Below are 18,646 nucleotides of genomic sequence, written 5' to 3'. Positions count from 1 at the left end.
TGGAGCTCAGCAAGGACAGGTGCCAAGCCCTGATTCTTGGTGAGGGGAGTTATCCTGGATGGGATAAAATATCTGAGTCTCAGTTGGAACAATTGTTTTCTTCTCCAAAAAACCCTTTGTGGTTGTGGTGGAGGAGAAATGGAGCTGGAGGTGTCCCTGTACCATAGTGGGAACAGGGACCTCAAGTGTCCAGGATCTGGAATGCTGTTATGACCAAGCAGGGAGAGGTGAATTTTGCTGTCTGTTTAGCACTGGTGGGGTCACATGTGAGGGGTTGTGGCCAGTCCTGGCCACCCCAGTGTGAAAATGAAGTCGATTTAGTGAATCAAGAGCATTTCAGGGCCAGCAATGCTCTAAAGGATGATTTTTCCTAGAGGAGAGGCTGAGAGCTGGGACTCCCAGTTACCAGCAAATCTCTGATGGCAGAGGATGAAGCTGAGGGAGCCCCGCTGTTCTCAGGAGGACAAGAGGGCAAGAGCACAAGGAAAAACAGATGGAATTCGGTGGGAAAAGATAGCAAGGATTTTTCAGTGTGAGGTTGGTCACAGAGGGCAAGAGGAGGTGGAGACTGCTGGGAAATCCAAATAGGAACTGTCCATGGTGCTGGGAAACTCGGCTCTTGCTCGTCCTGCTTGAGCTGCAGGAAATTAAGCACTTGCACTCCAGAGCCCCTACCCAAGTGGAAGATTTCATGAGTGTCTGTTCAGAGGGCTTGAGGGTCGTGCTGGGAAGAGAGTTTGTGTGCTGGCAGAGAGAGACTTTGAGCAGGAGAGCATTAATGTGTCAAAACCTTTGGTACAGGAGGTGTTTGGATTGTAAAATATTTTGTAAGGTTCTCCCCCTTCTCTGCTTCCTGTGCAGGTCTTGTTTGTTACTGGTGGTGGTGGCTCTGTTAAATATGGCAGGCATATTTCCTAGAGAAAACTCTTGTGCCCTTTTTCCTTTCAACAAAATCCTGCTGAGCCCTGGCACTCTGTTGGGTGAGGATGTGAGACCACAGGAGATCAAAAAGGAAGAGGAGGCTTATCAGGCTTTGATGCAGAAAAACTTTATTGCGGCAAAAGAACAAAGAGACAGGTAAATGAAATGGAAGGGATCCAGAATGAGCTGCAAGCCGGGCAACAATCAGCCAAGGTGCTTTGCTGGCAGGAGCTGTTGCCAGAGCCAAGAGCTGGTGGTGTCAGGGGTGGTGCTGAGAGTCTTTAGCAGATGTAGCCATAGCCCCTTCTGCCATAGCAGCCCAGGCCTCCCAGCCCACTACCAAATCCACGGCCATAGCCAAGGCCAAAGCCACCAAAGCCACCAGAGATGGGCTGTCCCTGCACACTGAGCTCAGTGCCCACGGCAGCGGAGGAGGTGGATCCGACGGCGGTGTTCTGGGGGAAGGAGCTCATGATGGGTCCTGGCAGGGTGACCAGAACGGGAGAAGGCTGGATAACAACACGGGAATCCTGGCATTGCAGGGCACAGGGCTCGTTGCAGCTGTTGGCCAGCGGGGTGGGTCCGCAGGGACGGCAGATGTTGTTGCAGGCCATGGGTGTGGTGTGGAGGGTCCCTGGAAGAGAAGGGAGAGTGAGGCAGGCCAGTGACAGAGGATGGTGAGGGATTGTGGAGGCTGTTGTAGGGCAGTGGGGAGGTGTGAGGGCTGCTGAGGCTGCGGCTGAGCGTGATGGAAAAGAGGGGCCAAGGGGTGCAGGACAGGAGGGTCAGGGGTTTGAGGCTCACCTGGTTGTTGGCAGGAGCAGGAGGAGAACGCTTCAGAAGAAGTGTGTGAGTGAGAAAGGCTCTGGGCTGGCTTTTATGCTGGTCCTGGAGGGGCGGGACAGCCTTGTCCTATGGCCCTGGGGCATTTTTTAGTCAGCAGCTTTTGCCTGTCCCAGCCAGATGAGTCATGAGGTGGGGAGTGTTTTCCTTGATGCAATTCTGCAATTCCATGTCCTGCTCTTGAGGCCATGTCCATCTGGCCTTGGAGGCAGCTTTCTGTCAGGAGTTGGTATTTGGGACAATTTAATTGTTCAGAGTTTGTCAAGGAGGGCTGAATAAACAACCAGAGGCTTGGAGATTTGCAATGCCATCAGTGCAGTCATTTTGTGGTGTAACTCATCTGCTGAGGTTTGTTGGTGCCTTGTGAAGACTGGGACTCTGTTTTGTGCTGCTGGATGTCCATCATTGTTTTGTACCCAGGAATGCTGAGAGAGCTTCTGAGGAGCTGCTGGGGAGGTCACAGTTGAAAATCTTGGAAGATTCTGGTGCCTGTGAGAGTTTCCTGTTGGATGAAAGGCCTTGTGTCTTGAGCGGCTCCTGGCCTTGTGTCTTGAGTGGGGTCAGGAGAGAGGATCTGGGAAACGTGAGGCAGTTCAGGATGAACTTGTTACATTGTTATGGTCCATTTGGATTTCCTAAATTTAAACAACGACCTAATCTGTCATGTAAAATGTATTTGTTGACCTCTGTCAGAAATTTCAGAAATAAAGAAGAAATGGGACCCATCCCTTTGTTCCCAGGCTGGTCTGTGACGTCAATTCATTTATTCCGCATTCAAGCCGTAAGGTTTCACAACTTATATCCTCGGAGTCTCAGTGTTATGTTCCTCTTAGCAAATAACCATAAATTACTAAGGGATGGTCAACAACCTCCTCTTTCCTTCTCTGCCATTATTGGGGCATTTCTTTGTGGAATTCTCAGATTCCAGGTCCTTCTCTTGAAGCCATGTCTATCTCACTTGGAGGCAGCCTTTAAGTGTGCCTTTTGGAGATGAAATGTTGGTGTTGTGGGTGCTGGATGAAGCCGTGACCAAAGCTTTGGAGAACGGAGGCCACCCTGCATCCCTGGCTTGCAGTGGTCTTTGGGTGTGTTGTGGAAAGTTCTTCACCCTCTCTCAGCCCTGACAAGGTGGTCTGGGCTTTGCAGCTGTTCCAAATACTTGGTGTTGCACTTTCCACCCCATTCCCTCTCTAGAGGAAATGTCCCAGCTGTCAAAGCGTGACTGGAGACATCACCTTTACCATCAGTCATGCTCTGAGGGTGTCTTGCTGTCCCTCTTGTCTGGAAGTTTTACAGTGATGAAAGGATTTGATATTCAGGGACTTTTTGGTCTTTCCTTGTTCTGAGTGTGGAGGAGAGAGATCACTTCTCTGGGCAATGTCTGGTTGTCAGAAAGAGAGTTTAGAAGTTGTCCAGGCTTTTTGGAGGGAAGGATTGCATGATCCTCAACAACCCAGGCAAGTCCATGTGTCCAGTGTGGTGGCTTGAGAGGGATCTGAATGGCAGGAATCAGAGGTCTGGGATGTCCTTTAAAATGGGCAGAAGCTGAGAGAGCTGGGAGTTCTTTCAGGAAGGCGGCAAGAATACAAACGGGACATGTTCTCAATATGCAACAAAATGACCTCGGATGACACCTGAGTTCTCCTCAGCTTTGGCTGAACCTGTACGTGCCCTGACAGGTGCCATCAACAGCCACACACACTGGTCTCTAATTCTGGCAGTTTAGAGGTACCGCCAAAGTCAGATGGACACAGCCTCAAGCGAAGGACATGACACTGCAGAACTCAAGGAAGGAAAACATTCCCCACCGCTGGACTCAGCAGGCTGGGCAGGCAAAAGCTGCTGCCTAAAAAATGCCCCAAGGCCATGGGACAAGACTGTCCCGCCCCTCCAGTACCAGCATAAAAGCCGAGCCCAGAGCCTCTCTCCCTCACACACTTCTCCTGAAGCGTTTTCCTCCTGCTCCTGCTGACTACCAGGTGAGCCTCAATTCCCTGACCCTCCTGCTCCTGCACCCCTGGCCCCTCTCTTCCAGCGGCTCAACTCCAGTCTCAGCAGCCCTCACACCTCCCCACAGCCCCAGAACACCCTCCATACTCCCTTTCCCCCTGCATCACTGCCCCACGCACGCCCACTCACCCCTGCCTCACCCCTCTCTCTTCCAGGCACCCTCCACACTACACCCATGGCCTGCAACAGCCTCTGCCGTCCCTGCGGACCCACCCCACTGGCCAACAGCTGCAACGAGCCCTGTGCCCTGCAATGCCAGGATTCCCGTGTTGTTATCCAGCCTTCCCCTGTGCTGGTCACCCTGCCAGGACCCATCATGAGCTCCTTCCCCCAGAACACCGCCGTCGGATCCACCTCCTCGGCTGCCGTGGGCACTGAGCTCAGTGTGCAGGGACAGCCCATCTCTGGTGGCTTTGGTGGTTTTGGCTCTGGCCTTGGCTATGGCCGTGGATTTGGAATTGGGCTGGGAGGCCTGGACTGCTATGGCAGAAGGGGCTATGGCTCCATCTGCTAAGATGCCAACCTCCGCACCACCCCTGACACCAACCACCCACTCCCTGGAACTCATCTCAGGCATTGAGGACGCATCTCTAGGACAAGATTTTCAAGCGGACTCAGCACTTCCAGCTCCTGCTCTCAGGCCACCAAGCAAGGCAGTTGCCAAGGGCCTTGCCTGGGCTGTCCCCAAACATGGCCCATCTGCCTCCTGCTCTTCTCCTGCTCCCTGCTCTGCATCGCCACTTCGGCTCTGTCCAGCCCCCTCTGGGCAAACCCCTTCTCCCATGCCAGAGACCATCAGGCCCCTCTGCTGGGCTGCTCCCCTGGCAGGGCAGGAAGGACTCGATGCTCTGGCCAGACCTGGCCAAAGAAAAGGACCTTGGCTGATGGTCACTCTACTTGCACCTCAGACCAGCTCCCTTCCACTGGCTGCTCCTGAGTTTTCGCTCTGCTACCTCAATAAAGATTTCTTGCATCACTACCTCAGATGACTCCTTCTTTCTTCTCCCAAGCTTCTTCCAGTCGCACTCATCACCAAGCCAGGGTGGTAGAGGCCCCTGGGGTGGGTGAAAAAGTGCACCAAGATCACTCTTAAGTCTTATTTCTGCAGTTCCGCTACTCACTGACTCACTTTGCTCTTCCAGTGCATTATCACATGCCCCCTTCAGCTATTGAAACACAAACCGGAGACACCAATGCAGGTCCAGCCTTGTCTCTGGCACAAGCCCCTCGTGGGTCTTGTGTGCAATTTTTCTGGACACCAGTTGTGCCTGCCCATCATTGTCTTCCAGGGCAATCACCATCTCTGGCTGAGCAGTTCCATGTCTTCCTTGTTTCCAGGGCCCACAGCTGAACTGCCATCTCCAGTCTCACCAGAGTGGAGCGGAGGAGCAGGATCACTCCCTCACCTGCCACCCACACTCTGGGGATGAGCCCAGGATTCAGTGGGGTTTCTTTTTTGTGCTTTCACATGGCTGGGCATGTCCAATACTTCATCCACCAGCAGCCCAAGTGCTCCCCCTTGGGCTCAATCCCCTCATCCCCCAGCCTTTATCCTGCATGCTTGGGATTGCTCCAATCCAAGTGCAGCAGATTCTGCCTCTGCTCTTCTCTGATGATATTGGAGAATTCTGTAAATCTCTGGGTTATGGGAACAAGGAAGACAAGACTGAGGTGAGGGAAATGCAGAGCAAGGCCTCAAGGATGATCCATGGCTGAAGGTTTGGGACAGCCATTGGCCATGATGCTGGGGCATTTTTCAGGCTGGCTGGCTCTTGCCAGGCCCAGCCTGGTGAGTCATGAGGTTGGGAACACTTTGCTTCTCAAGGCTCTGCAATTCCATGTCCCTCACCTGAGATTGTGCCTATCTGAGCTTGGCAGCAGCTTTGATGAGTTGGTATTCACCCCAAAATTGGTGGATGAGGGAAGAGGTGGCAGTAAGCTGCACCTGGACTTGTGCAAGTCCTTTGTTCCTGTGCCAGACACCATCCTTGTCTCTAAGCTGGAGAGTTGTGGATGTGGGTTGGACCATTTGGCAAATAAGGAATGGGTGGGATGGTGTCATTTAAAGAGTTGTGGTCAATGGCTTCACATCTCTGTGTGGAGAACTGGGAGGAGTGGAGACCCACAGAGACTCATGTTGGGATTGGTAAAATTTTGAATCATTGTCAGAAATCAGAGTATTGGCATTTAGTGGGATGATCAGCAAAAGCAGGGAGCACTCCTAGCTGAGTAGTGGGGTTGGCTTTCTGGAGGGAAGGGAAGGCATTTAGAGGGGCTGGAACAGGTTGGGGATGTGGGATACTGTCGATCTCATGAAGCTGCACTAGGCCAAGTGCAAGGTCCTGCATCTGGTTTGGAGCAATGCCAAACATGGCTGTAGAGTGGACGATGAGTGGATTGAGAGCAGGCCAGAGGAGAAAGCCTTGAGGTGTTGGTGGATGTAGAACTGGACCTGCCCCACCTCAAGAATGAGCTGACCAGAAACTCCCCGTGTCCTGGGCTCATGTCCATAGCATGGGCAGAGGGTGAGGGGGGGATTTCTGCCCCTCTGCTCTGGTTGGGGAGGACTGGAAATTTGTGTTCAACTCTGGGACCTGAAAATAAGGGAGGCAAGAAGCAGCTTGAGCGGTGCTGCAGATGGGGCTGGAAGATGATGAGGGTCTGGAGCCATGATGTCTAGTGAAAATGAACACAGCAGCCATGAGGGGCTTGTGCCTGAATCAGGGATAGAGCTGCATTAGTGTGTCCAGGCTGTGATTAAGCAAGTGAGGTTCTTCTCTGTGCTGGTCACAAATTGTGTCAGTATGTCCCAGTGTATAGCGGAACTTCAGAACCAATTCCAGGAGTGGTGTTGGTGCAATTTGCACCCTCCCGAAATGGCGTGTGGAGACACGGATTTGTGCCAAGTGTGGTTGGCATGCCATTATCCGAAGGAAGTTGGAGGAGACATCCCAGGTTGCAAGGCAAGAGAATTTTATTGAGGCCAAAGAAGAGTGAGAGGGCATGAGCAGCCAGTAGAAGGCAGCTGGTGTGAGGGACAAGCAGGGTGACCATCAGCCAAGGTCCTTTGAGTGCAGTCAGTTTGGCCAGAGCAGCAAGGCCTTCCTGCTCCACAGAAGAAGCAGCCGGATGGTGAATGTTCCCAATGGTCTCCAGCTTGGGAGAAGGGATTTGAAGGAGAGGGGACTGGATAGAGCTGAAAGGGTGTGGGAGAGGAACAGAAGGCAGATGGGCCATGTTTGCCGGCAGCCCAGACTGACTCCCTTGGCTGCTGCCTTGCCCTGAGAGCAGATGATGCCTTAAGGCAACAATGGAACCGGAATTGCTGAGCCAGTTTGAGAGCCTTGGCCCAGAGGAATGTGTGTCCTCAATGCCTGAGATGAGTTCCAGGGAGTGGGTGGTTGGTGTCAGGAGTGGTGCTGAGGGCCCTTAGCAGATGTAGCCATAGCCCCTTCTGCCATAGCAGCCCAGGCCTCCCAGCCCATAGGCAAATCCACGGCCATAGCCAAGACCGGAGCCAAAGCCACCAAAGCCACCAGAGATGGGCTGTCCCTGCACACTGAGCTCAGTGCCCACGGCAGCCGAGGAGGTGGATCCGACGGCGGTGTTCTGGGGGAAGGAGGTCATGATGGGTCCTGGCAGGGTGACCAGAACGGGAGAAGGCTGGATAACAACTCGGGAATCCTGGCATTGCAGGGCACAGGGCTCGTTGCAGCTGTTGGCCAGCGGGGTGGGTCCGCAGGGACGGCAGAGGCTGTTGCAGGCCATGGGTGTGGTGTGGAGGGTGCCTGGAAGAGAGAGGGTGAGGCAGGGCAGTGATGCAGTAGGAAAGGGGAGTGTGGAGGCTGTTGTGGGAGCGTGGGGAGGTGTGAGGTCTGCCAAGGCTGGGGCTGAGTTTGATGGAAGAGAGGGGCCAAGGGGGGAAGGACAGGAGAGTCAGGGGCTTGAAGCTCACCTGGTTGTCAGCAGGAGCAGGAGGAGAATGCTTCAGGAGATGTGTGTGAGTGAGAAAGGCTCAGGGCCGGCTTTTATGCTGGTCCTGGAGGGGCGGGACATTCTTGTCCCATGGCCTTGGGGCATTTTTTAGTCAGCAGCTTTTGCGTGGCCCGTCCAGGTGAGTCATGAGGTGGGGAATGTTTTCCTTGATGCAATTCTGCAATCCCATGTCCTGCTCTTGAGGCCATGTCCATCTGACCTTGGAGGCAGCTTTCTGTCAGGAGTTGGTATTTGGGACGATTTGATTGTTCAGAGTTTGTCAAGGAGGGCTGAATAAACAACCAGAGGCCTGGAGATTTGCAATGTCATCGTTGCAGTCATTTTGTGGTGTAACATCTGCTGAGGTTTGTTGGTGCCTTGTGAAGACTGGGACTCTGTTTTGTGCTGCTGGATGTCCATCATTGTGTTGTACCCTGGAATGCTGAGAGAGCTTCTGAGGAGCTGCTGGGGAGGTCACAGTTGAAAATCTTGGAAGATTCTGGTGCCCGTGAGTGTTTCTTGGTGGATGAAAGGCCTTGTGTCTTGAGTGGCTCCTGGCCTTGTGTCTTGAGTGGGGTCAGGGGAGAGGATCTGGGAAATGTGAGGCAGTTCAGGATGAACTTGTTACATTGTTATGGTCCATTTGGATTTCCTAAATTTAAACAACGACCTAATCTGTCATGTAAAATGTATTTGTTTACCTCTGTCAGAAATTTCAGAAATAAAGAAGAAATGGGACCCATCCCTTTGTTCCCAGGCTGGTCTGTGACGTCAATTCATTTATTCCGCATTCAAGCTGTAAGGTTTCACAATTTATATCCTCGGAGTCTTGGTGTTATGTTCCTCTTAGCAAATAACCATAAATTACTAAGGGATGGTCAACAACCTCCTCTTTCCTTCTCTGCCATTATTTGGACGTGTCTTTGTGGAATTCTCAGATTCCAGGTCCTTCTCTTGATGCCATGTCCTTCTCACTTGGCAGCAGCCTTCAAGTGTGCCTTTTGGAGATGAAATGTTGGTGTTGTGGGTGCAGGATGAAGCCGTGACCAAAGCTTTGGAGAACGGAGGCCACCCTGCATCCCTGGCTTACAGTGGTCTGTGGGTGTGTTTTGGAAAGTTCCCCAGCCTCTCTCAGCCCTGACAATGTGGTCTGGGCTTTGCAGCTGTTCCAAGTACTTGGTGTTGCACTTTCCACCCCATTCCCTCTCTAGAGGAAATGTCCCAGCTGTCAAAGCGTGACTGGAGACATCACCTTTACCATCAGTCATGCTCTGACGGTGTCCTGCTGTCCCTCTTGTCTGGAAGTTTTACAGTGATGGAAGGATTTGATATTCAGGGACTTTTTGGTCTTTCCTTGTTCTGAGTGTGGAGGAGAGAGATCACTTCTCTGGGCAATGTCTGGTTGTCAGAAAGAGAGTTTAGAAGTTGTCCAGGCTTTTTGGAGGGAAGGATTGCATGATCCTCAACAACCCAGGCAAGTCCATGTGTCCAGTGTGGTGTCTAGAGAGGGATCTGAATGGCAGGAATCAGAGGGTTGAGGTCTGGGATGTCCTTTAAAATGGGCAGAAGCTGAGAGAGCTGGGAGTTGTTTCAGGAAGGCGGCAAGAATACAAATGGGACATGTTCTCAATATGCCACAAAATGACCTCGGATGACACCTGAGTTCTCCACAGCATTGCCTGAACCTGTACGTGCCCTGACACGTGCCATCAACAGCCACACACACTGGTCTCTAACTCTGGCAGTTAAGAGGTACCGCCAAAGTCAGATGGACACAGCCTCAAGCGAAGGACATGACACTGCAGAACTCAAGGAAGGAAAACATTCCCCACTGCTGGACTCAGCAGGCTGGACCAGGCAAAAGCTGCTGCCTAAAAAATGCCCCAAGGCCATGGGACAAGACTGTCCCGCCCCTCCAGTACCAGCATAAAAGCCGAGCCCAGAGCCTCTCTCCCTCACACACGTCTCCTGAAGCGTTCTCCTCCTGCTCCTGCTGACAACCAGGTGAGCCTCAATCCCCTGACCCTCCTGCTCCTGCACCCCTGACCCCTCTCTTCCAGCGGCTCAGCTCCAGCCTCAGCAGCCCTCACAACTCCTCACCGCCCCAGAACACCCTCCATACTCCCTTTCCCCCTGCATCACTTCCCCACGCACGCCCACTCACCCCTGCCTCACTCCTCTCTCTTCCAGGCACCCTCCACACCTCACCCATGGCCTGCAACAGCCTCTGCCGTCCCTGCGGACCCACCCCGCTGGCCAACAGCTGCAACGAGCCCTGTGCCCTGCAATGCCAGGATTCCCGAGTTGTTATCCAGCCTTCTCCCGTTCTGGTCACCCTGCCAGGACCCATCATGAGCTCCTTCCCCCAGAACACCGCCGTCGGATCCACCTCCTCAGCTGCTGTGGGCACTGAGCTCAGTGTGCAGGGACAGCCCATCTCTGGTGGCTTTGGTGGCTTTGGCTATGGTCTTGGCTATAGCCGTGAATTTGGCAATGGGCTGGGAGGCCTGGGCTGCTATGGCAGAAGGGGCTATGGCTCCATCTGCTAAGATGCCAACCTCAGCACCACCCCTGACACCAACCACCCACTCTCTGGAACTCATCTCAGGCATTGAGGAGGCATCTCTGGGACAAGATTTTCAAGCGGGCTCAGAATTTCGTGCTCCTGCTCTCAGGCCACCAAGCAAGGCAGTTGCCAAGGGCCCAGCCTGGGCTCCCCCCAAACATGGCCCATCTGCCTCCTGCTCTTCTCCTGCTCCCTGCTCTGCATCCCCCCTTCGACTCTGTCCAGTCCCCTCAGGGCAAACCCCTTCTCCCATGCCAGAGACCATCAGGCCCCTCTTCTGGGCTGCTCCCCTGGCAGGGCAGGAAGGACTCGATGCTCTGGCCAGACCTGGCCAAAGAAAAGGACCTTGGCTGATGGTCACCCTACTTGCACCTCAGACCAGCTCCCTTCCACTGGCTGCTCCTGAGTTTTCACTCTGCTACCTCAATAAAGATTTCTTGCATCACTACCTCAGATGACTCCTTCTTTCTTCTCCCAAGCTTCTTCCAGTCGCACTCAGCACCAAGCCAGGGTGGTAGAGGCCCCTGGGGTGGGTGAAAAAACTGTACCAAGATCACTCTTAGGTCTTATTTCTGCAGTTCTGCTACTCACTGACTCACTTTGCTCTTCCAGTGCATTATCACATGCCCCCTTCAGCTATTGAAACACAAACCTGGAGACACCAATGCAGGTCCAGCCTTGTCTCTGGCACAAGCTCCTTGTGGGTGATGAGTGCAATTTTTGGACATCAGTTGCACCTGCCCATCATTTTCTTCCAGGGCAATCTCCAGCTCTGGCTGAGCAGATCCATGTCTTCCTTGTTTCCAGGGCCCACAGCAGAACTGCCATCTCCAGTCTCACCAGAGTGGAGCAGAGGAGCAGGATCACTCCCTCACGTTCCACCCACACTCTGGGAATGAGCCCAGGATTCAGTGGTGTTTCTGTTTGGTGCATTCACATGGCTGGGCATGTCCAATACTTCATCCACCAGCAGCCCAAGTGCTCCTCCTTGGGCTCAATCCCCTCATCCCCCAGCCTTTATCCTGCATGCTTGGAATTGCTCCAATCCAAGTGCAGCAGATTCTGCCTCTGCTCTTCTCTGATGATATTGGAGAATTCTGTAAATCTCTGGGTTATGGGAACAAGGAAGACAGGACTGAGGTGAGGGATATGCAGAGCAAGGCCTCAAGGATGATCCATGGCTGAAGGTTTGGGACAGCCATTGGCCATGACGCTGGGACATTTTTCAGGCTGGCTGGCTCTTCCGTGGCACAGCCTGGTGAGTCACGAGGCTGGGAACACTTTGCTTCCCACGGCTCTGTAATTCCATGTCCCTATCATGAGGTTGTGCCCATCTGACCTTGGCAGCAGCTTTGATGAGTTGGTATTCACCCCAAAATTGGTGGATGAGGGAAGAGGTGGCAGTAAGCTGCACCTGGACTTGTGCAAGTCCTTTGTTCCTGTGCCAGACACCATTCTTTTCTCTCAGCTGGAGAGATGTCGATGTTGGTTGGACCATTTGGCAGATAAGGAATGGGTGGGATGGTCTCATTTAAAGAGTTGTGGTCAATGGCTCCACATCCCTGTGTGGAGAACAGGGATGAATGGTGACCCACAGAGACTCATGTTGGGATTGTTCTAATTTTGAATCATTGTCAAAAATCTGAGTATTGGCATTTAGTGGGATGATCAGCAAAAGCAGGGAGCACTCCTAGCTGGGTAGTGGGGTTGGTTGCATGGAGGGAAGGGATGGCATTCAGAGGAGCATGAACAGGTTGGGGATATGGGATATTTTCAATCTCATGAAGCTGAACAAGGCCAAGGGCAAGGTCCTGCATCTGCTTTGGAGCAATGCCAAACACGGCTGTAGAGTGGACGATGAGTGGATTTAGAGCAGCCCAGAAGAGAAAGCCTTGAGGTGTTGGTGGTTGTATTACTGGACCTGCCCCACCTCAAGAATGAGCTGACCAGAAATTCCCCGTGTCCTGGGCTTATGTCCACAGCATGGGCAGAGGGTGAGGGGGGGAATTCTGCCCCTCTGCTCTGGTTGGGCAGGACTGGAAATTTGTGTTCAACTCTGTGACCTGAAAATAAGGGAGACAAGAAGCAGCTTGAGCGGTGCTCTAAATGGGGCTGGAAGATGATGGGGGTCTGGAGCCACTGATGTCCAGTGAAAATGAACACAGCAGCCATGAGGGGCTTGTGCCAGAATCAAGGATAGAGCTGCATTAGTGTGTCCAGGCTGTGATTAAGCAAGTGAGGTTCTTCTCTGTGCTGGTCACAAAGTGTGTCAGTATGTCCCAGTGTATAGCGGAACTTCAGAACCAATTGCAGGAGTGGTGTTGGTGCAATTTGCACCCTCCCGAAATGGTGTGTGGAGACACGGATTTGTGCCAAGTGTGGTTGGCATGCCATTATCCGAAGGAATTTGGAGGAGACATCCCAGGTTGCAAGGCAAGAGAATTTTATTGAGGCCAAAGAAGAGTGAGAGGGCATGAGCAGCCAGTAGAAGGCAGGTGGTGTGAGGGACAAGCAGGGTGACCATCAGCCAAGGTCCTTTGAGTGCAGTCAGTTTGGCCAGAGCAGCAAGGCCTTCCTGCTCCACAGAAGAAGCAGGCAGATGGTGAATGTTCCCAGTGGTGTCCAACTAGGGAGAAGGGATTTGAAGGAGAGGGGACTGGACAGAGCTGAAAGGGTGTGGGAGAGGAACAGGAGGCAGATGGGCCATGTTTGCCGGCAGCCCAGACTGACTCCCTTGGCTGCTGCCTTGCCCTGAGAGCAGATGATGCCTTAAGGCAACAATGGAACCGGAATTGCTGAGCCTGTTGGAGAGCCTTGGCCCAGAGGAATGTGTGTCCTCAATGCCTGAGATGAGTTCCAGGGAGTGGTTGGTTGGTGTCAGGAGTGGTGCTGAGGGCCCTTAGCAGATGTAGCCATAGCCCCTTCTGCCATAGCAGCCCAGGCCTCCCAGCCCATTGCCAAATCCATGGCCATAGCCAAGGCCGTAGCCAAAGCCACCAAAGCCACCAGAGATGGGCTGTCCCTGCACACTGAGCTCAGTGCCCACGGCAGCCGAGGAGGTGGATCCGACGGCGGTGTTCTGGGGGAAGGAGGTCATGATGGGTCCTGGCAGGGTGACCAGAACGGGAGAAGGCTGGATAACAACTCGGGAATCCTGGCATTGCAGGGCACAGGGCTCGTTGCAGCTGTTGGCCAGCGGGGTGGGTCCGCAGGGACGGCAGAGGCTGTTGCAGGCCATGGGTGAGGTGTGGAGGGTGCCTGGAAGAGAGAGGTTGAGGCAGGGCAGTGATGCAGTAGGAAAGGGGAGTGTGGAGGCTGTTGTGGGAGAGTGGGGAGGTGTGAGGTCTGCCGAGGCTGGAGCTGAGCGTGATGGAAGAGAGGGGCCAAGGGGGGAGGGACAGGAGGGTCAGGGGCTGGAAGCTCACCTGGTTGTCAGCAGGAGCAGGATGGGAATGCTTCAGAAGAAGTGTGTGAGTGAGAAAGGCTCAGGGCTGGCTTTTATGCTGGTCCTGGTGGGACGGGACATTCTTGTCCCGTGGCCTTGGGGCATTTTTTAGTCAGCAGCTTTTGCCTGTCCCAGCCTGGTGAGTCATGAGGTGGGGAGTGTTTTCCTTGATGCAAATCTGCGATCCCATGTCCTGCTCTTGAGGCCATGTCCATCTGACCTTGGAGGCAGCTTTCTGTCAGGAGTTGGTATTTGGGACGATTTGATTGTTCAGTGTTTATCAAGGAGGGCTGAATAAACAACCAGAGGCTTGGAGATTTGCAATGCCATCAGTGCAGTCATTTTGTGGTGTAACTCATGTGCTGGGGTTTGTTGGTGCCTTGTGAAGACTGGGACTCTGTTTTGTGCTGCTGGATGTCCATCATTGTTTTGTACCCAGGAATGCTGAGAGAGCTTCTGAGGAGCTGCTGGGGAGGTCACAGTTGAAAATCTTGGAAGATTCTGGTGCCCGTGAGTGTTTCTTGGTGGATGAAAGGCCTTGTGTCTTGAGTGGCTCCTGGCCTTGTGTCTTGAGTGGGATCAGGGGAGAGGATCTGGGAAATGTGAGGCAGTTCAGGATGAACTTGTGACAGTGTTATGGTCCATTTGGATTTCCTAAATTTAAACAACGACCTAATCTGTCATGTAAAATGTATTTGTTTACCTCTGTCAGAAATTTCAGAAATAAAGAAGAAATGGGACCCATCCCTTTGTTCCCAGGCTGGTCTGTGACGTCAATTCATTTATTCCGCATTCAAGCCGTAAGGTTTCACAACTTATATCCTCTGAGTCTTAGTGGTATGTTCCTCTTAGCAAATGACCATAAATTACTAAGGGATGGTCAACAACCTCTCTTTCCTTCTCTGCCATTATTTGGACGTGTCTTTGTGGAATTCTCAGATTCCAGGTCCTTCTCTTGAGGCCATGTCCATCTCACTTGGCAGCAGCCTTTAAGTGTGCCTTTTGGAGATGGAATTTTGGTGTTGTGGGTGCTGGATGAAGCCGTGACCAAAGCTTTGGAGAACGGAGGCCACCCTGCAGCACTGGCTTGAAGTGGTCTGTGGGTGTGTTGTGGAAAGTTCCCCAGCCTCTCTCAGCCCTGACAATGTGGTCTGGGCTTTGCAGCTCTTCCAAGTACTTGGTGTTGCACTTTCCACCCCATTCCCACTCTCTAGACAATTTCCCCATCTGTCAAAGCGTGACTGGAGACATCATCTTTACCATCAGTCATGCTCTGAGGGTGTCTTGCTGTCCCTCTTGTCTGGAAGTTTTACAGTGATGGAAGGATTTGATATTCAGGGTTTTTACTTGGTCTTTCCTTGGTCTGAGTGTGGAGGAGAGAGATCACTTCTCTGGACAATGTCTGGTTGTCAGAAAGAGAGTTTAGAAGTTGTCCAGGCTTTTTGGAGGCGAGGATTGCATGATCCTCAACAACCCAGGCAAGTCCATGTGTCCAGTGTGGTGGCTTGAGAGGGATCTGAATGGCAGGAATCAGAGGGTTGAGGTCTGGGATGTCCTTTAAAATGGGCAGAAGCTGAGAGAGCTGGGAGTTGTTTCAGGAAGGCGGCAAGAATACAAATGGGACATGTTCTCAATATGCCACAAAGTGACCTCGGATGACACCCGAGTTCTCCACAGATTTGGCTGAACCTGTATGTGCCCTGACACGCGCCATCAACAGCCACACACACTGGTCTCTAATTCTGGCAGTTTAGAGGTACCGCCAAAGTCAGATGGACATGGCCCCAAGCGAAGGACATGACACTGCAGAACTCAGGGAAGGAAAACATTCCCCACCGCTTGACTCAGCAGGCTGGGCCGGGCAAAAGCTGCTGCCTAAAAAATGCCCCAAGGCCATGGGACAAGACTGTCCCGCCCCTCCAGTACCAGCATAAAAGCCGAGCCCAGAGCCTCTCTCCCTCACACACTTCTCCTGAAGAGTTCTCCTCCTGCTCCTGCTGACAACCAGGTGAGCCTCAAACCCCTGACCCTCCTGCTCCTACACCCCTGGCCCCTCTCTTCCAGCACGCTCAGCCCCAGCCTCAGCAACCCTCACACCTCCCCACAGCCCCAGAACACCCTCCATACTCCCTTTCCCCCTGCATCACTTCCCCACGCACGCCCACTCACCCCTGCCTCACCCCTCTCTCTTCCAGGCACCCTCCACACCACACCCATCGCCTGCAACAGCCTCTGCCGTCCCTGCGGACCCACCCCGCTGGCCAACAGCTGCAACGAGCCCTGTGCCCTGCAATGCCAGGATTCCCGAGTTGTTATCCAGCCTTCCCCTGTGCTGGTCACCCTGCCAGGACCCATCATGAGCTCCTTCCCCCAGAACACCGCCGTCGGATCCACCTCCTCCGCTGCCTTGGGCACTGAGCTCAGTGTGCAGGGACAGCCCATCTCTGGTGGCTTTGGTGGCTTTGGGTATGGTCTTGGCTATGGCCATGGATTTGGCAACGGGCTGGGAGGCCTGGACTGCTATGGCAGAAGGGGCTATGGCTCCATCTGCTAAGATGCCAACCTCAGCACCACCCCTGACACCAACCACCCACTCTCTGGAACTCATCTCAGGCATTGAGGACGCATCTCTAGGACAAGATTTTCAAGTGGGCTCAGAATTTCGTGCTCCTGCTCTCAGGCACCAAGCAAGGCAGCAGGCAAGGGGCCAGCCTGGGCTCCCCCCAAACATAGCCCATCTGCCTCCTCCTCTTCTCCTGCTCCCTGCTCTGCATCACCCCTTCGACTCTGTCCAGTCCCCTCAGGGCAAACCCCTTCTCCCAAGCCAGAGACCATCGGGCCCCTCTGCTGGGCTGCTCCCCTGGCAGGGCAGGAAGGACTCGATGCTCTGGCCAGACCTGGTCAAAGAAAAGGACCTTTGGCTGATGGTCACTCTACTTGCACCTCAGACCAGCTCCCTTCCACTGGCTGCTCCTGAGTTTTCACTCTGCTACCTCAATAAAGATTTCTTGCATCACTACCTCAGATGACTCCTTCTTTCTTCTCCCAAGCTTCTTCTAGTCGCACTCAGCACCAAGCCAGGGTGGTAGAGGCCCCTGGGGTGGGTGAAAAAACTGTACCAAGATCACTCTTAGGTCTTATTTCTGCAGTTCTGCTACTCACTGACTCACTTTGCCCTTCCAGTGCATTATCACATGCCCCCTTCAGCTATTGAAACACAAACCTGGAGACACCAATGCAGGTCCAGCCTTGTCTCTGGCACAAGCTCCTTGTGGGTGTTGTGTGCAATTTTTCTGGACATCAGTTGTGCCTGCCCGTCATTTTCTTCCAGGGCAATCTCCAAATCTGGCTGAGCAGTTCCAAGTCTTCCTTGTTTCCAGGGCCCACAGCAGAACTGCCATCTCCAGTCTCACCAGAGTGGAGCAGAGGAACAGTGTCACTCCCTCACCTTCCACCCACACTCTGGGGATGAGCCCAGGATTCAGTGGTGTTTCTGTTTGGTGCATTCACATGGCTGGGCATGTCCAATACTTCATCCACCAGGACCCCATGTGCTCAACCTTGGGCTCAATCCCCTCATCCACCAGCCTTTATCTTGCATGTTTGGGATTGCTCCAATCCAGGAGCAGCAGATTCTGCCTCTGTTCTGCTCTAGGGATACTGGAGAACTCTGTAAATCTCTGGGTTATGGGAACAAGGAAGACAAGACTGAGGTGAGGGATATCCAAAGCAAGGCCTCAAGGATGATCCATGGCTGAAGGTTTGGGACAGCCATTGGCCATGACGCTGGGACATTTTTCAGGCTGGCTGGCTCTTCCGTGGCACAGCCTGGAGAGTCACGAGGCTGGGAACACTTTGCTTCCCACGGCTCTGTAATTCCATGTCCCTATCATGAGGTTGTGCCCATCTGACCTTGGCAGCAGCTTTGATGAGTTGGTATTCACCCCAAAATTGGTGGATGAGGGAAGAGGTAGCAGTAAGCTGCACCTGGACTTGTGCAAGTCCTTTGTTCCTGTGCCAGACACCATCCTTTTCTCTCAGCTGGAGAGATGTCGATGTGGGTTGGACCATTTGGCAAATAAGGAATGGGTGGGATGGTCTCCCTCAAAGAGTTGTGGTCAATGGCTCCACATCCCTGTGTGGAGAACAGGGATGAGTGGCGACCCACAGAGACTCATGTTGGGATTGTTCTAATTTGGAATCATAGTCAGAAATCAGAGTATTGGCATTTAGTGGGATGATCAGCAAAAGCAGGGAGCACTCCTAGCTGAGAATTGGGGTTGGTTGTCTGGAGGGAAGGGATGGCATTTAGATGGGCTAGAACAGGTTGGGGATGTGGGATACTGTCGATCTCACGAATCTGAACAAGGCCAAGTGCAAGGTCCTGCATCTGGTTTGGAGCAATGCCAAACATGGCTGTAGAGTGGACGATGAGTGGATTGAGAGCAGCCCAGAGGAGAAAGCCTTGAGGTGTTGGTGGATGTAGAACTGGACCTGCCCCACCTCAAGAATGAGCTGACCAGAAATTCCCCGTGTCCTGGGCTTATGTCCACAGCATGGACAGAGGGTGAGGGGGGGAATTCTGCCTCTCTGCTCTGGTTGGGGAGGACTGGAAATTTGTGTTCAACTCTGGGACCTGAAAATAAGGGAGACAAGAAGCAGCTTGAGCAGTGCTGCAGATGGGGCTGGAAGATGATGGGGGTCTGGAGCCATGATGTCTAGTGAAAATGAACACAGCAGCCATGAGGGGCTTGTGCCAGAATCAGGGATAGAGCTGCATTAGTGTGTCCAGGCTGTGATTAAGCAAGTGAGGTTCTTATCTGTGATGGTCACAAAGTGTGTCAGTATGTCCCAGTGTATAGCGGAACTTCAGAACCAATTGCAGG

At 53.1% G+C, this 18,646-nt stretch overlaps 5 protein-coding genes and 1 pseudogene across 5 annotated transcripts; 3 read left to right on the top strand and 3 right to left on the bottom strand.

The window, feature by feature from the left end:
* Nucleotides 1–1,202: 1,202 nt before the first annotated feature.
* LOC132338605 (feather keratin 1-like) lies at nt 1,203–1,850 on the bottom strand (annotated as a pseudogene).
* A 1,767-nt stretch (nt 1,851–3,617) lies between these two features.
* Nucleotides 3,618–4,753, top strand: LOC132336418 (feather keratin 1-like). The gene is made up of 2 exons (XM_059863912.1): nt 3,618–3,744; nt 3,942–4,753. Exons 1-2 carry the CDS (start codon nt 3,618–3,620, stop codon nt 4,286–4,288), a joined length of 474 nt encoding a protein of 157 aa, XP_059719895.1. The 3' UTR covers nt 4,289–4,753.
* A 2,272-nt stretch (nt 4,754–7,025) lies between these two features.
* Nucleotides 7,026–7,563, bottom strand: LOC132336359 (feather keratin 1-like). The gene has a single exon (XM_059863811.1). It carries the CDS (start codon nt 7,540–7,542, stop codon nt 7,204–7,206), a length of 339 nt encoding a protein of 112 aa, XP_059719794.1. The 5' UTR covers nt 7,543–7,563; the 3' UTR covers nt 7,026–7,203.
* A 2,384-nt stretch (nt 7,564–9,947) lies between these two features.
* Nucleotides 9,948–10,763, top strand: LOC132336299 (feather keratin B-4-like). The gene has a single exon (XM_059863688.1). The coding sequence runs from the start codon at nt 9,960–9,962 to the stop codon at nt 10,296–10,298; it is 339 nt and encodes a 112-aa protein (XP_059719671.1). The 5' UTR covers nt 9,948–9,959; the 3' UTR covers nt 10,299–10,763.
* A 2,109-nt stretch (nt 10,764–12,872) lies between these two features.
* On the bottom strand, nt 12,873–13,565 carry LOC132336237 (feather keratin 2-like). Its single transcript, XM_059863562.1, has one exon. It carries the CDS (start codon nt 13,551–13,553, stop codon nt 13,215–13,217), a length of 339 nt encoding a protein of 112 aa, XP_059719545.1. The 5' UTR covers nt 13,554–13,565; the 3' UTR covers nt 12,873–13,214.
* Nucleotides 13,566–15,642: 2,077 nt separating this feature from the next.
* Nucleotides 15,643–16,669, top strand: LOC132336173 (feather keratin B-4-like). The gene is made up of 2 exons (XM_059863431.1): nt 15,643–15,769; nt 15,968–16,669. Exons 1-2 carry the CDS (start codon nt 15,643–15,645, stop codon nt 16,312–16,314), a joined length of 474 nt encoding a protein of 157 aa, XP_059719414.1. The 3' UTR covers nt 16,315–16,669.
* The last annotated feature ends 1,977 nt before the right edge of the window (nt 16,670–18,646 follow it).

This window comes from Haemorhous mexicanus, chromosome 1 (assembly GCF_027477595.1).
Source record: "Haemorhous mexicanus isolate bHaeMex1 chromosome 1, bHaeMex1.pri, whole genome shotgun sequence".
Lineage (NCBI taxonomy): Eukaryota > Metazoa > Chordata > Aves > Passeriformes > Fringillidae > Haemorhous > Haemorhous mexicanus.
Note: the sequence above shows the minus strand (reverse complement) of the source record. Positions and strands in the feature narration are given on the sequence as shown.

Coding starts and splice junctions, on each gene's coding strand:
- LOC132336418 (XM_059863912.1), top strand. CDS start 3,618: ATGCCCCAAGGCCATGGGACAAGACTGTCCCGCCCCTCCAGTACCAGC. Junction 3,745..3,941: donor TGCTCCTGCTGACTACCAGG/TGAGCCTCAATT, acceptor GCACCCTCCACA/CTACACCCATGGCCTGCAAC.
- LOC132336359 (XM_059863811.1), bottom strand. CDS start 7,542: ATGGCCTGCAACAGCCTCTGCCGTCCCTGCGGACCCACCCCGCTGGCC.
- LOC132336299 (XM_059863688.1), top strand. CDS start 9,960: ATGGCCTGCAACAGCCTCTGCCGTCCCTGCGGACCCACCCCGCTGGCC.
- LOC132336237 (XM_059863562.1), bottom strand. CDS start 13,553: ATGGCCTGCAACAGCCTCTGCCGTCCCTGCGGACCCACCCCGCTGGCC.
- LOC132336173 (XM_059863431.1), top strand. CDS start 15,643: ATGCCCCAAGGCCATGGGACAAGACTGTCCCGCCCCTCCAGTACCAGC. Junction 15,770..15,967: donor TGCTCCTGCTGACAACCAGG/TGAGCCTCAAAC, acceptor GCACCCTCCACA/CCACACCCATCGCCTGCAAC.